The sequence below is a fragment of the Etheostoma spectabile genome, chromosome 19 (genome assembly GCF_008692095.1).
Source record: "Etheostoma spectabile isolate EspeVRDwgs_2016 chromosome 19, UIUC_Espe_1.0, whole genome shotgun sequence".
Lineage (NCBI taxonomy): Eukaryota > Metazoa > Chordata > Actinopteri > Perciformes > Percidae > Etheostoma > Etheostoma spectabile.
Window position 1 is genome coordinate 11,429,705 of NC_045751.1, and position 15,742 is coordinate 11,445,446.

General features: G+C 41.8%; 1 protein-coding gene across 3 annotated transcripts in view; it reads left to right on the plus strand.

Moving 5' to 3' along the window:
• col4a6 (collagen, type IV, alpha 6) overlaps positions 1–15,742 on the plus strand; it is a 171,310-nt gene that overhangs the window by 145,814 nt on the left and 9,754 nt on the right. For 2 of the 3 annotated variants that reach the window (XM_032544669.1, XM_032544667.1), the window contains 10 exons: positions 2,769–2,813; positions 5,395–5,466; positions 6,843–6,950; positions 7,581–7,799; positions 8,455–8,613; positions 9,079–9,087; positions 11,865–12,035; positions 13,056–13,199; positions 14,386–14,508; positions 15,525–15,706. In XM_032544669.1, coding sequence (XP_032400560.1) covers positions 2,769–2,813; positions 5,395–5,466; positions 6,843–6,950; positions 7,581–7,799; positions 8,455–8,613; positions 9,079–9,087; positions 11,865–12,035; positions 13,056–13,199; positions 14,386–14,508; positions 15,525–15,706 — 1,232 coding nt within the window. The remainder of the gene's footprint in view (positions 1–2,768; positions 2,814–5,394; positions 5,467–6,842; positions 6,951–7,580; positions 7,800–8,454; positions 8,614–9,078; positions 9,088–11,864; positions 12,036–13,055; positions 13,200–14,385; positions 14,509–15,524; positions 15,707–15,742) is intronic. The other variant, XM_032544668.1, reaches the window with a different exon arrangement.

Genomic DNA, 15,742 nt, shown 5'->3' on the forward strand with positions numbered 1-15,742 from the left:
TGTGTGCGATGCTTCATTCTCCCCACAGGTTGAAAGCCCTCTGACCATAACTCCATCCCATGTAATCCCTGTCCATCCTCCGTACTGTAGTTGCCATAGCAGCCTCATCCTAACACTCTTAACCTGAAGAAGAAATTCTCTAGATCAGGGGTCTTCAACGCTTTTCATGCCCCTTAACTGAAAGAGAGATGGAGCAGGGAGCCAAAAAAGATTTATATTTGCTTATAATACTGCAAATAATATGTTGGATTTATATTAGGATATTTTAATTTTCTTGGAAATAATTTGGCGGCCCCCCTGCAGGAACCCTGAGGACCCCCCCTAGGGGCCCCGAACCCCCTGTTGATGATCTCTGAAGGGACTACATGTTAGACTGCTCTCTGCCAGGGGGCTTCCTGCCCTCCATGCCTCGGCTGCTGCAGTTTAACTTCATGATTAATGGTCCTCCATTAATGTGCTTGTACACTTCTTCTGCAGCCAGTAATCCTACAATCCATAAACTGCTTCACCCACGCACACTGGCGGGGTTTTAATCCTAATGCTAATCTAATCCAGACAGCTATTGTGCTTCTTTAGTCTCAGAGGAATTGAGATGGTTTCACTTGGGTCAAATTAGGATTCACAAATGAGTTCATTACTCAGATAAGTTGGATTTGGTCGTTCCTTTAAAGGATGCCACTGGTGTTGTTTTTAAGTTCTACTTCACATTCCTCCTGCTGGTGTAAACTGAGTCAGTACAGTTATTAATATTAGCTTTTTTTCTTCCTTCAAAGAAAGTAAGTTAATTCTTGTTCCAGCTAAAAAAGCTGTCTGCCTCGTCTTCGTTGAAAGTTCATTTAAATATAAAACACATGTACTTATTATTTGATAATTGGATTAATTATTAAGTGCAACTTCACAATGGGATTTTTTTAGGTTCTGTCCAAAAAAGAGCTCATTTTTATGTTTTTTGGCTTTTCCCATTTCTTTTTTTGTGCATGTTATAGGTTTACAAAATAACCCCCTCCCCAAGGGACTTACCGTCTCCAACAGAAACTCTGTTTACAAACTGCTCCAAACAGCTGTTGTAGTCCAGCCTTTACTTTAGAGACTTCAGAGACAAACGTGTGTCACTTAGTAACACACGTTATAATGCTCACCTAGCTGCTAGCATGGCACGACCTCACACTCTGATTCTGACTGGCTAGTAGTCCTTACCTAGCTACTGAGCATGTGTGACTCCCAACAAAGATGGAACAGAAGTGAGATGTCTCACTCTGTAGCTAAAACAGAGAGCTCAACACATAGGGTGACAAGAGGAGCTGCAGCAATGTGCAGTACAACAACAATATGGTGTTTTTATGAAAATAAAAACATGCAAACCTACTCTGATATAAACTCTTAATACAATTGTGAACCTGAAAATGAGCATAATATGAGCACTTTAATACCTGACATTGGACATCTCAAGATGCATTAACACTCATGTACATGTACTGTTACTCTTCCTCTGTATTGAGGAACAGCTCCAAACATGCTAAGGGGCGATCGATGCATCATTACAGCCAGGTATCCTTCCGCTAGTATCTTTTCTACAAGCATCTGATTGGTTAGCGTTTCTTTAAAGATGTATTAACGCCTCTGGTTTGGCTCCTTCCAGCATTTTTAATGTGTTTTTTGCGTTGTCATTTGGATGGAGATTTCAAAAGAAATACCCTGTAGGTGTGAACTAGGCCTAAACACCACCGGTGGCCTCCTTTAGTCTACCATTACTCCTTTCTTCTTCTCTGAGACTAAACGACACAACGTGCTCAGCAGCAGCTGGGCCACTCATCTTCAGTGTGAATGTGTGCTCTCCTACTATGACGCTAATGCCAAACAACTGATTCATTTTGCTCCTAATATGAAGGTTATTGCCACTCACATGAGCTGAGAGAAAATGAAGAGACACAACAACAATTTGATGCTTTTTAGCTGCAATTTGACTGTTTTGTCACATCTCTCTCTCTCTCTCTCTCCCTCTCCCTCTCACTCTCTCTCTCTCGCTCTTTGAGTGGAATAATCTATTTTTGAGCACTTTTACATTGGAGCAAGCATTTCAGAATGATTTTGCCTTAACGGAATGAGCCTTGAATTAATTGAATGGAAGTGATTGCTTATTTGCTGAAATCTGTTTGATGAAAAAAATGATTTAATTGCTTTTTTGGCGCATGCAAATGACCCTGACTGGCTTTGTATGCTGCCATCTTCTCCCCTCTTTCTCTTACTCTCTGACTCTCCCTTTCTCACTCTTTCTTCTCTCTCTCTCTCTCCTTCTCTTGCTCGCTCTCTTTCTTTTCTCTCTCTTTCTCTTCTCTCCTCTCTTTTTCTTTTCTTTCTCTCTTTCGCTCCCTTGCTCTTGCTGTCTACTCTCTCCCCCTCTCTCTTCCCCTTCTCTGTCTCTCTACTTTCTCCCTCTCGTTCTCTTTATCTCTTTACCTCTCCCCCTCTCTCTTTAACTCTTTTTCTCTCTCCACCTTCTTCCTCTCTCTTTCTTTTCTCTCTCTCTGTTTTCTCCCCTTTCTCTCTCCTCACCTCTCTCTCTAATCTCTTTCTCTCTCGCTGTCTCTCTTGCGCTATCTTGCTCTCTCTTTCTACTCTCCTCCTCTCTCTCTCTACTCTCTCCCCCTCTTTAACTTTTTATCTCTCTGTCTGTCTGTCTGTCTCTCTCTCTCTGTCTCTCTGTCTCTCTCTCTCTCCATCCATCCATCCCTTCATCTTGCTGACCTTGTGCATGTGTATCTGTCCAGGTGAAAACAGCTGTGAAGGGGTTAATGGCGCCGGAGAGGGAACGGGTGGGTAACTAACTTTTTCATCCACCAGCCAGAGTAACGAGCCTGGGACAGGATTTGTAGTTTTTTGGGTTTAGGCAGCAGAGCCAATGGTGGAGTCATGAAACATCCCTGGTGTTCACATTGGCCCCACAGGGGACGACCTTTGAGACATTATTAGATGGAAATGAATGCTGCTTCATTCAGTTATTCAGGTATGGCCACATACCGTTGTTCACAATGCAAGCAACTTGGTTCAAAAGTCACATATTGTAGTTAAATTACTGTCAGCTGCAATAATAATAAAGAGGTTTTTTTCTGTAAACATACAACTTTAATCTCAGAGAATACCCTAGTTTTTTCTGGAATATTACCCTCCAACCCACCGTCATAATAATAATAATTTTTTTCTCTACAGTGGACCTGATACGCTGTCGTACAGGTCAGAGAAATGAGTTATAAATAAAGACGTTTAAGACTCAAAAACTTGACTCTTCTAACAGAGCTAATGAGAAGAGCAAGAAAAAAATGGCTGTTTCTTTGGCAGATAATACGCAGAAACTGATAAATAAAACAGTTTTGTAGGGCCTTTAATCTAAAATACCTTAAGAAACTTTAGCTGTTAGGAGGTCCTTTTTCATTTCAAAGCTTCTAAATCCTGAAAGCTTTCAAATGAAAGTCCTTTAAGGCAGTGACTCTTAAAGTGGGCCCTGTGAAAAGTTGTCACTTTTTGTAGAAAGCTTCAAAGTTCGACAAATAATATTTAAAAACTACAATAGTTCATAGATTGCTTTCAAATCCAAACCCCAGTTTAATTTCCGTCTCGTAAGGGGTCCTCGGCTGAGAACGTCCGCTTTAGTGAATTCATGCTTTGAATCAACCTCTCAATCACATGCTGCTGCAGCGAAATCAAACTCAGAACAGAAATGAAGGAGAGAAACAGGAAGGAAATCTAATTAGGAATGGGCTTCAAAGATGCTGCTCTACGTGTGTTAAACATTAAAGCGCCTGGCATAATAAAAATCCCCGTAAACGGGTTTCCAGTGACCAGTTGATCCGTTGTTTGCAGTGTGAACACGTGGTGTGAACGTTACTCAAAGAAAAGTCTCTCATAACGAAGAAAGAAAGATTGACCTTCTGTTTTTTTAGTCTCTAATCAGTGGGGCAATGTAACTAAGTACAATTACTCCAGGACTGTACTTAAGTACAAATGTTGAGGTACTTGAACTTCTTTTCATGCCACTTTCTACTTCTACTCCGCTACATTTCAGAGAGAAATATTGTACTTTTTACTATACTATATTCATCTGACAGCTTTAGTTACTAGTTCCTTTTTAAATTAAGATTTTTGCACACAAACACATTAGCTTATACAATCTGATGTTTTATTCTAAATTAAACTAGCCAACAGTATAACGGCCTACGGGTCCAGCTGAGATGATCAGACCATTAAACACACAACTGTTTGGATCCTTTACACTTTCTAAAATGGGAGGATTTTTCTGCATTGAGTACTTTTATTACTTTAAGTACATTTTCCTGATGATACTTACATACTTTGACTGAAGTTACATTTTAAAAGCAGGACTTTTACTTGTAACGGAGTATTTCTACAGTGTGGCGTTAGTACTTTATTGAATTAAAGGATCCGAGTACTTCTTCCACCGCTGGCTCTAACGGCTCCGCTGACCTGTAACCCACGCTGTTGCAAGCAATTGTGGGAAACGTAGTCCTTTGCTTCCTGAAAACAATTGTCAATCGTTTGTTTGTGACGGAGCCGATGGAAGCCTCTCGCTCGCTGCGTCTCAGGGACTCCACTCTGGCAGAGCCGGTCCATGATTGACAAGTCGAGTTTCAGGTTTTATCCGTGGAGATACGCCACTTTTTTTTAAAAAACAAGCGTTATATGCCGAAGTTACTCTCCTCTTCCTCCAATCCAAGCAGCTGAAACCTGGTGCATGTTTTCCAGCCCTGCCCTGCCTCTGCTAAGTGCTTTTAACCAGTGAGGGGGGGGGAGGGGGTGAATAGTCCTGATCCACAACACTAAATTGAATTCATACCTTTTCCAAATTTTTTGAACTGACCCTATTGTGATGATTACTAACGACATTCAACCTGCAAGACATAACAATAATAACAATAATTCCCATGATTAGCATAAATATCTCAGATTAACCCAAATGAAAGTCTTATATACATTGACATGAATGGAGGTGACAGACAATCAACGTTGCGAAAGACATTCACCAGAATTGGCTGGCTGTTTAAACATGAAGAGCTAAAGAAATGTTGTGTCTTATTCTCATTATTCCCAAACGTGTGCTAGGCCTTTAGTGTTGTTTTGCTAGATAAGAACAATGGAGCGCTGTTGCTTACTGTAGATGTTTCTTAAACATATCTCCGTGATGGGTAAGCTTCGTCCTAACTGGACCTCATCTTTTAGGTCAGATAAAGGGAACCACAACATTTTTTTTTTGTAAATGTTATTTGGGGCCACGTCTGATAGGATTTAGTAAAAGAAGAGTGTAGCTATCTTTTATATGGAAGGAATAACTAGCTAATGTTCCTATTGTGTGATTGCTAACCTTTGTGTGACTGCTACCAGGCTCAGCTCTACCTTGCACCATACCCGGGGAGGAAGGAGACCCCGGTGTCACCGGTATACCTGGACGACCTGGTACGATTCAACAGTCGCTTTTTTTTAATGTTCTTTATTGTGTTTAGTTGGCAAACGGACGGATGTAATATTTTAAAAAGGTTAAATAAATGACAAGCCAACACTTAAGAATGGATTCATTTTGGTGTATATCACTGGAAACATATTGATTTATTACTTTCTAATGATAACATTTTATTTTCTATAGATGTGTGCAAACACAGAATAATATAACTAGAGGTGAAACGTGTTAACATGACTCAGCGTAAACATACACGGCGACTTTCTTAAGCCAAGTGGTGTGTTATCGGTACGCATTTTGAGTAATCCGCGTGTATGTCTACGCTACGCTATGTCTACGCTGGCTTAAACATACACGCCACTTGGCGTGTTGTTGCCGTTTTGCAGTCCTATCGGGAGAACGTGTGATTGCGAGAACTTGTTATGACGAGAAGAAAGCTACGGTTGGGTTTAGGAAAAGAACAACGGGGTTGGCTTTAAGGAAACGATCCCTCCTCTCCTGGGTGAAAGTCCTGTGTTTACATCCTCCACCCCGACCCACCTCCCTATGTGGATTTTTGCCCTTTCATACTTCTCGATACGGCCTAAATTCACACGCGATTGCAAAGGAATGTAAGTCAATGGAGGCCAAACTGCAACACTCTAAAAAGCAAGTATGCATCTTGATAACACCTAAAATGGCACACGACTTGACGTGCCATACATACGCAATTCATGAGATCAGTCTGAGGAGTGTCATGATTTAGATTTTAAGTCAAAAATCAAATAATAATATAATCAACTGTCAAAACAAAAAGCAGGGTCGGTGATATGCCCATTATTTTTCTCCCTTTGCCATACCTGCTCGCATCGGAAGAAAACAACAACAGACACAGCGTAGCTTATTAGCTGGTAGCATGCAGCTAAAGACAACAAAGTAACGATAGTTTAGCGGTAGCCGGCAGCGGCTCTGTTCCAGACACCATGGCCATTGCCAGGGTCGGAGGTAACGGAGAAACAACAGAACAGTTTGCCTTATCCCGTGAGACAGGTATGTGGGCTCCAACAGGACTTCATGGTGCCTTCATGTGCACCTTGTTAAACTAACGATGCATTCAGCCGCACCTGGTAAACTCTGAGAAAACTTAGTGGCTCTCTTTTGTCTTCACTGCGCTTTAGTCGTTGGAGAGTCGTGACACCCGTACATAAAACACTGGAGGAATTTTACAGAAACAAATATTACAGCTTTTATTAAACTAGATTCACTTGTAGGTTTTAATTACAATTGGTCAAATGCTACATTTAAAAAAAATATATTCATCAAAGTGTCATAAAAAATGCCTTTATAACAAAATAAATTGTACACATATTGAGGCGATGCCTGTCTGCACCTAAAGGTCCTAAAGGTCAACCCGGTAACCTAGGAGGCCCTGGACGTCCCGGGTTCGACGGTGCCAAAGGAGAGAGAGGAGACCCTGGTTTTGGAGGCCAACCAGGACCACAAGGTAAACCTGCGTGGTCGGACGCTGTTCTATTTGTTCTCCGGAGTAGAATCAGAGCCTGTGACACTGTGGTGAAGAGTCACGTGTCTGTAGATTGAAGCTGTGAACTGAAAGCAGTTGATCTTATGTTTTCATACCAACTTGGGTTTTTGCAGAATTGCTTTTAAACTAGAAATGTATGTCAGCTCTGTGTTGTGTCAGTGATTCTGACTTCAGCCAGCCTTCCTTAATCACCTAAATGAGCTAAAAAAACTTTTTCAACAGTATATCCAAACTTTAAAAAAACGCTTCATAAGCTAAATACAGAATGGCTCAGGGCTGGACCAGTGTTTTCTCATGTGGTTATTTCTTGTTTGAGGACCGCTTAATGCGTTTTCTTGGTTTATCTGTCCAGAGAAAGATTGGGATAAGTAATATGATTTTTTTTATTTGTCTAAAAGAGTTGATTTGTTCAAGCTAACTTCTTTCTACCCCTTTTGAACATGAACAATTTTATTTTTGGTTCTTATATGTTGCTCAGGATCTCGTTGGTCTTTTCTTTTGCTTATTAGTTTAACTTGTGTTTTTACGGTCGCTAAATTGACTAAATAAAAAAGAAACCTCTACTGCTCCCTCCGCTCCCCCTCCATGCAGGTTTCCCGGGACCCAGAGGTGATCCTGGAGTTCCAGGTACTCCCGGACAGAGTTTTGACGGAGCCAGGGGGAAGGATGGCGCCCCTGGGCGTCCTGGAGCCAAGGGCCAGACTGGAGAGGTACTGGGAGCCAATCAAGGTGGCCCAGGACGGGACGGGGCACCAGGTATCCCTGGAGACAAGGGCCAGCCCGGGACGCCAGGACAACCTGGATTACCTGGTGAGTCTGAAAGAGACCTTCCTCCACAGCGCCGCGGAGGAGGGTCTGGCTAGTCCACACAGCATTTTAGGAGGGGAGAAAAATGTGCTCTGGTTTATTTGCATGTCTTTAAACGTCCCATGGCATGAAAATGTCACTTTATGAGTTTTTTTTACCATTAATATGCGTTCCCCCAGCCTGCCTATGGCCCCCCCAGACGCTAGAAATGGTGATAGGTGTAAACCGAGCCCTGGGTATCCTGCTCGGCCTTTAAGAAAACCTGCAGAGATCTGAGGAGCAGTTAACCATTGTCCTCATAAATCCACAAAGTTTAAAATTACAACACAAAGAAAGAGGAAGGTGACGGACATCCAGCCAAAAGAAGGACATAGTGGGAATTTCCGGCTGCAGTTTCCCTGGAAGTTGAAGGTCGTGGATACAGACGCCCAACACGGTTGTGATTGGTTGAAAGAAACAATAAACCAGAGCAGGTTTTTTCTCCCATCCGAATGCTGTGGGGACTAGCCAGACCCTCCTCCGCAACGCTGTGGAGGCAGGTCTGGCGAAGTGAGACTAGGTGTGCCTAATAAATGAGTGTAAGTGGCTTGATTAGGATCCGTGCTGATGCTTGTTGTGGTGGTTCTGGTAGCATCTGTTTTCTGTCTTCCTCTGTCAGGTAGTGACGGACGTTTCGGTGTTCCTGGGCTGAAGGGGGAGCGCGGAGTTGACGGTGTTCCCGGTCTCCCAGGCCTTCCCGGTCTTCCGGGTGATCCGACTCCTGGCATTCCCGGTCGGCGTGGATCTCCTGGCATCAGCGGACCAAGCGGATCACCAGGTGAGGGAAACGATTCAACCCTTTCTGCGTTTCACCCGACTTCTGTTTCATTTTTGTAGGAAATGTTGGCATTTTTAGAACGGTGCATGTCTGAATTGAGTTGTTAGTATTTGCTTGTTTTTATAGTAAAAGAGAAAAATGATTTGGTTTGATCTTTGCTGTTGTCTTTCACTCCTCATCCATCCACCTTTACTAGTGTCGGTTTACTCCTCCCCATTTTTCACTGTATTTCTTTCACAATCCTTTGTTTTCCAAATCAGACACCAACCGTAGCCTGTTTTGTTCCTGTTGTTTATTCAAACTCTGCATCACCCAAAAGTCTTTTTTTCTGCTCCTGTTTTGTTCTTCTCTTTGTTCTGTGTTTCTTCCTCCTTTTTTCTCCCTCTTTCCTACACACCACCACCACCATTATCTCCATCCTCTCATCCATCCATCCTTTTCTTGATGTTGGGTCATTCGTTATAGGCTGCCAAGGTGAGACACTCTCTCCCATCTATCCATCCATCCATCCATCCTTTGCCTCCATCGCTCCATCCTCCCGCTATTCATGCATTAAACCAAACGCTTTAACCGCAACGTTTCTCAAAGTGTCTTCCCGCTCTCCTTTTCCCATCTGTTCGGCAAAAAATGTCCATCTTCTCAAAACAAATGAAGGAAATGAACCAAAGTAAAAAAAAAAGGTACATTTTTTTCTCCAACAACTGAATGATCAAATTATTATCTGGAAACCAGCAGAGTTACGTTCTTTTAGGGACCATGCACGTCAGAGTGACCCCCTCATGCAGCCTATTTTGATCTTTAACAACTCACTTATCTGATCATATCACACAATCTTTCTCAGCAGATGTTGTGGAAATATTGTCGGCGTCCAAAATTCCTCACATGCTATTTCGTAGCTAAAACAGTGTTTTTTTAGTATATCCAAAACCTTATAATAGTACACCATTTGCATGCTATTTCCGTAAAAATAGTACAGTCTGCAATTACTGGACACTACGCCGGCATAAATATCCCACAGTGCAATGCGGTAGTAACAACATTGTTCATAACAGACAAAGAGACAGAAACCAATGAGCGCTGTAACGTCAAAAACACGCTAATCTACATTTGTACCAACAGTATTTACGACTGTTGGACTAGTTATTCACCTCTTTCCGTAATTTAAGCATTATCTGGCAATGGGGTTACCATGGTTACGTGTCTTCAACGGCAAGGAGGCTCTCAGGATGTGACGTTGAAAATTACAGTTTAGTGCGCTGAAAAGATACGCACCACTGTTTATTTACACAAAGTATGTTGAAGGATAGTAACCTTTTGATATTAATGAAGATTCACTGTCAAATGAGTTGCTACAACGCTAATTAAGGCTCTCAGCTCCACACAACTCTCTCTGGATTTCTCAGTGTGACTGTGTTCAGAAGATTGTGGCGTTTGGCGAATTTTGCGCACAGAAGCTCGAGTGAAGATAATGACCTCTTCCAAAGAGTCCATCATGTTTTTTAATCCTCTGTGTCCTTCTTTGGGTACTAGCAACTGTGGTGGGGGTGGTGCGCAATCACGGAAGGCTTGTATCACGTGGATGCGCCGACACTGTTGTTGTCATTACTTATAAGTCCTCATGGGGGCGACAGAACCTACACACTATAGCTTTAAGTATGTAGTGCGGAGGACGCGCTGTCTGATCTTTTTGAAGACTTCTCCTTCCTGCTGGCATGAGAATGGAGATTGAAGTTTGTTGTTGACTTGCTACTTGGAAAACAGAGGTTTGTCTTATCAACAGCAATGTTTTAATTGCAGCAAACCACTGAAGTCCCATTATCAGGGTTCCCTCAGGTCTTGAAAGAAACCTGGAGATTTAGAGACTAGTTTTTCAGTTGTGGAAACGCCTACAAATTGATTTAAATGACCAGATATCCTGGAAATAATCTAATTTATGTTGTCCCGGAAAGTTTGTACTGTATTTTAGCCCCTTACTTGCCTACGTAAACCCTGTTGTGTAGTTTGTTTAAAACACACACAAAAAAAGCATCTGGAGAAGTTGTGGTTTTAAGTACTTATGGATTGTCTCTTCTTCACCTGCAATGCATGTTCGGTCAAAACCTGTTTCATAAAAAATATATATTTACATGCTTAACTGACACTTGATGGAAATGAATGTATCACACCCGACTGAAGGACAGCGAATTAAACAAAAACACAATTTTACAACTCAATTAATGGTCCAAACAATGGTTTAAGATGGACATTTTAGCTGTGAGAGATTCAAAAACCCAAAGTTCTGAAGAAATGTGTCTGCTGATGTTTGGTTTCATTTTTGCAGCCAGTACTAACCCCAGTAGATTCAAGTACACCTTGAAGTGTAATCTGCACTAGATGTGTTCTTATCTCATTAATTGCAACAGGCTTGAGTGAAAGGTTTCGGCGCAAATGCTGTTTAACAATGTCGCTGAACTCTTAAAAAAAGGACTTTCAATTCTCAACTCATCTCTGCCTTGTTAGACAAAACGTGACAGCTTGGATGTAGCTGCACGGATGTGTTGAAAATGGGCTCTCTTTTTAAGAATGTGAACAGTAGTCGTAGTAGAAGTAGTCTGCTGTCCTGCAGGACAAACTTTAGGCGGTTGAAGCTCGCTAATTCAGTCTGGAATTGCACTTGAGTTTCTAATATATCTGAATGAAAATATTTCAGTATAATTACAGATTTGATCAAGCAAATGTTTAAACATTTAAAATCCCTGCATATGTATCTGAAATTAGCCCCAACAAGCCGTGTATCTGTTCAAAAAAATGCCTAAAGTGCAATTGCAGTCTAACCAAGGCAATTAAACAATGTAATGTGTGTGTGTGTGTGTGTGTGTGTGTGTGTGTGTGTGTGTGTGTGTGTGTGTGTGTGTGTGTGCGCGCGCTGACGTGCATGTATTCAGAAAATATATAATGAAATTACTATCTTTATTGATAAATTTAGCTATTGTGTTGAAAGGTAAGTGTCAGTTTATTATAAAAAGAAAGGTAAGTTTCTTTTTGTTGCAGTGTATTTCTTGGCTTTTAGAGATTTACACGTTTTGTGTCTGACTTAGTGAAATTTTAAATTAATTTTATTTATACATTAATACAGTTTTTAATTTTTTATTTATTTTTGGATTTCCATTTGCAATGAAGATTTCGACCAGTGTCTGATAAAATCCCTTTCTGTCCTTCTTTTGCCCATCTCGCCATCCGTCCCGTCATCATCCTCCGCCCCCCCCCCCCAGGTTACCCCAGTCGCAAGGGAGAGAGAGGAGACCCAGGGTTCCCAGGACCAGCTGGAATGAAGGGAACACCAGGACTGCCCGGCACCAATGGATCACCGGGGGCCAGGGGACCCCCGGGACCGCCAGGACCGGGAACTAGAGAGGGAATCCCAGGAACACAAGGAAGGAAGGGTGAGCTGGAGCACCGCTTGATGCTCTTACTTCTATGATATAATTTAAAGTTTTTATTATTCATTGATTTATTCTTACATCTTCTTCTTTATTCTTACATCTCTTACATCTTTTCGACTTTATTACCCCAAAATAAATGGGATTTGCATCAAATCTCAACATTTTCAGCAAACATAACCCTTTAACGTTGAGGAACAAATACAGAACAATTCCACAACACAAATGAAAACAACACACTGAGCCAGAAGTAAAAAAATTAAATAAAAAACATCTACCAGGGAATAAAATCATTACAAAGAGCACAATTAATTAATATGTGCTAAGTCAAGTGCTGTACAGACAGCGATGGAAGTACATTTACTCAAGTACTGTACTGAAGTACAAATGTTGAGGTACTTGTACTCTACTTGAGTCTTTTCATTCCACTTTCTACTTCTAGTCTCCTACATTTCAGAGAGAAATACTGTACTGAAGTACAAATGTTGAGGTACTTGTACTCTACTTGAGTCTTTTCATTCCACTTTCTACTTTTGCTACATTTCAGAGAGAAATACTGTACTTTTTACTTTTTAGCTTTAGCTACTTTTCAAATTAAGAGTTTTGCACACAAAACTATAAAATAGGTTTTATTACACCAGCCGACAATATAACGGCCTACAAGTGGTGATCAGACCATTAAACACACAACTGTTTGGATCCTTTACACTTTCTAAAATGGGAGGATTTTTCTGCATCAAATACTTTCTTGATGATACTTACATACTTTTACTTACAGTAAGTAACATTTTCAATGCAGGACTTTTACTTTACGTAACAGAGTACTTTTACAGTGCAGTATTACTACTTTTACTTAAGTAAAGGATCTGAGTACTTCATCCACCACTGTGTACCGAGACAAGTGAGAGGGAGTGGAATAAATAAATAAATACATAATCCTTGTTTTAGGCATTATGAAACGTCAACCAGATGGCAAGAGCCTCCTTAAAAAGAGTGACAACAACATTTTGTGACTTTCCACAGGTGAGCGAGGTTTATCCGGACTGGTGGGTTTCCCTGGAGTGCCGGGACGTCCTGGAAGTCCAGGGTTTCCTGGAGGCCAAGGACTGGCTGGAGGGCCCGGAAGAGACGGACGCCCCGGCGGTCCCGGATTCCCCGGACTGAGAGGTAGAGTATCCAGAACAAGGGTGTGCCACATCACATCATACATCGGGATCCTTTTATTAATGTGATAGAAAAATGATATTGTGAAAATGGCAATATTTCGACATCAAACCCATGGACGTCAGAACAGTTGCATGTGGGTGGGACGAGACCCACACGCTTTGTAAGACCATTGATATCGGACCCATTCACTTTTATCGTCTCTCATTCAGCGCTGTCAGACAAATCCATTCCACTTGAGGAATGCCCAAACACATTCAACATAGGTGTAATGGCCAATTTGGCTATATACGTTTGTTATGTGTGTAGAATGTGTGTGTGCGGTAGATCTGCGTAAATGGTTGTTTGTTACGTCACCTGCGCACCTGTTTGTGGGTGCTAATTGGAGATTATAAAGGGAATCGCAGGTGAGGTGGAAGGGGGATCTGGATCTGGATCCGGGAAGCCACACAGTTTTTCAACCTCAGCTGTGTGAGAGTGATGTTTTTAGATCTCGTCGTTCTCGGCTTTTAATCACTCAAGTCAGCCTTTTTGTCTGTGCTTTTATCTAAACTTTTTGTACAGTAAAGGATTAACGGTACGACGACGGCGGACCTCAATAGTTGCACCAGCAAGAGTTGGAAAGGGCTTCAGATTTCACCCAGTGGCATTATTTGTGGACAGATTGCCACTTATAGGACGATCCAATACGTAGAAACATGGGCTACGATACATTTTAATATGCAACAATTTGGTGCCATTCGATTAGAAAGTGTAAGTATGGTCAGATCTTGTGCCTGACTGATGGGGAAGGGATATTATCAGGCGGTGTGATTTACACATTTACAGCGTCGGCTATTTTGTTGTTAGCATTCCTTCCTGGGTTAGGAAGCAGCGACTATTGGGTTTTGCCTGGTAAACCGTGCCTGTGCTGTTCATCTTTATGTAGAATTATAGTTCGCTCTTCTGATGTAAAATATGCGTCTCTGGTAGATTGGGAAACCCGGGGTTGATTGCACTAGTTGCTAACCACCGTTGTGACACGGATCATGCGGGACCGCGGTTGTTAGGTTAGGTGAAGCCGGGCGACTGAAATAAATCTTGATTCGTAGTACAGGCCTCTGGATGATGACACCTGGGCAGCGATCACAGGACGCCAGCGTCAGAACAGACGAGTCGCGCTGAATTTTGTGTGTTTTTCCTCCTGTAGGTGACAGAGGAGACCCCGGTCCCCCCGGCCAGCCCTTTCCTTTTATTCCAGGAAATGGTGATAGAAAAGGAGAACCAGGAAACCCCGGAGCGAACGGTCTTCCTGGCTTCCCCGGACCCAGAGGTAACACTACTTCCTGTTTATTTTCACTACTGACATCCGAGACACAGAGGGCCTGACTGTATAAGTAAAACATTATATTGTGTTCAAGGTAGCCCTACAAAATCAAAAAATTACTCATAATCACAGGACAATCTAAGGTACATAAATAAATTTACTCTCTATGTTATTCTTATATAATTCTCTTTATTCTCTTTTTTTCTTTGAAACATTCACAGATAAACCTGCCAAATGTTGCATCTTTGTACAATAAGACTGCACAACATCCAAGTAGTCCCATAGTTTCGCTATGAACCGGTCAGAGGGGAACTTCTAGGACCACTTAGTGGTCAGATATCAGCATTTTTAAAGTAATATTAAACATTTCAGGTAATGATAAGGCTCTATTTTAGTTCTAATATTGGCTTGATTTTCTATCAAATTTGCTTCCAAAATGACAGTGTTAGTGTCCTAAAACCTTAAAAATAGAGTTATCCAATCACATTTAGTTGTTGTTGTCTCTTGGCAGAAAAAAGTGTTACAGCTCAGTCACTCATTGGTTGGGACTTTTAAACCGGGAAATCCGATCCGAAGGCTGTGTGTTAGTTTAGTTGACGTGCGTGCGCTTTACTCTTAAGTAAAAATGAATTATAATATTAAATACTATGCAAAATGAACATGCATAGATAATAGAAGCGCTCACATTTCAGTGGTTATTTGGGTTTCTTTCTAATGCCTATCCCTGAATTTGGATGACTTTATATAACCATTTGAATGGTTTTAACAATTTAACACACATTTGGGAAGTTTATTTTATAACAATGAATCAAATTGTTATTCACATGACAAATCTTACTTTCAACAACTAGCTATACCGGTCAGATGAAGTCCCATTAAACAGTATCTGAGTCCTGAGTAAGTGTAATTAGATGCTTAGTTTGTTGCACCCTTGTGTGATCAAATCTGTAATTTTCCGATCAGCTGATTACGAGCTGTCCTCTGTATTGCACCTGTAACCCCGACTCTGTGTCCGGTTTCAGGTGACAAGGGTCTGCCGGGTCAGCCTGGTCGTCCCGGTCTGCCTGGACTTCCTGGTTATGCTGCACAGAGCAAAGGACAGCCGGGAGACCCGGGGTTCCCCGGGCGACCAGGAGCGCCAGGCTTCCCTGGAACGAAGGGAGAAGCTGGAATCATGGGATTCCCCGGCATGTCTGGACCAAGGGTGAGACAACACACAGACAGGCATGCACGCACACAC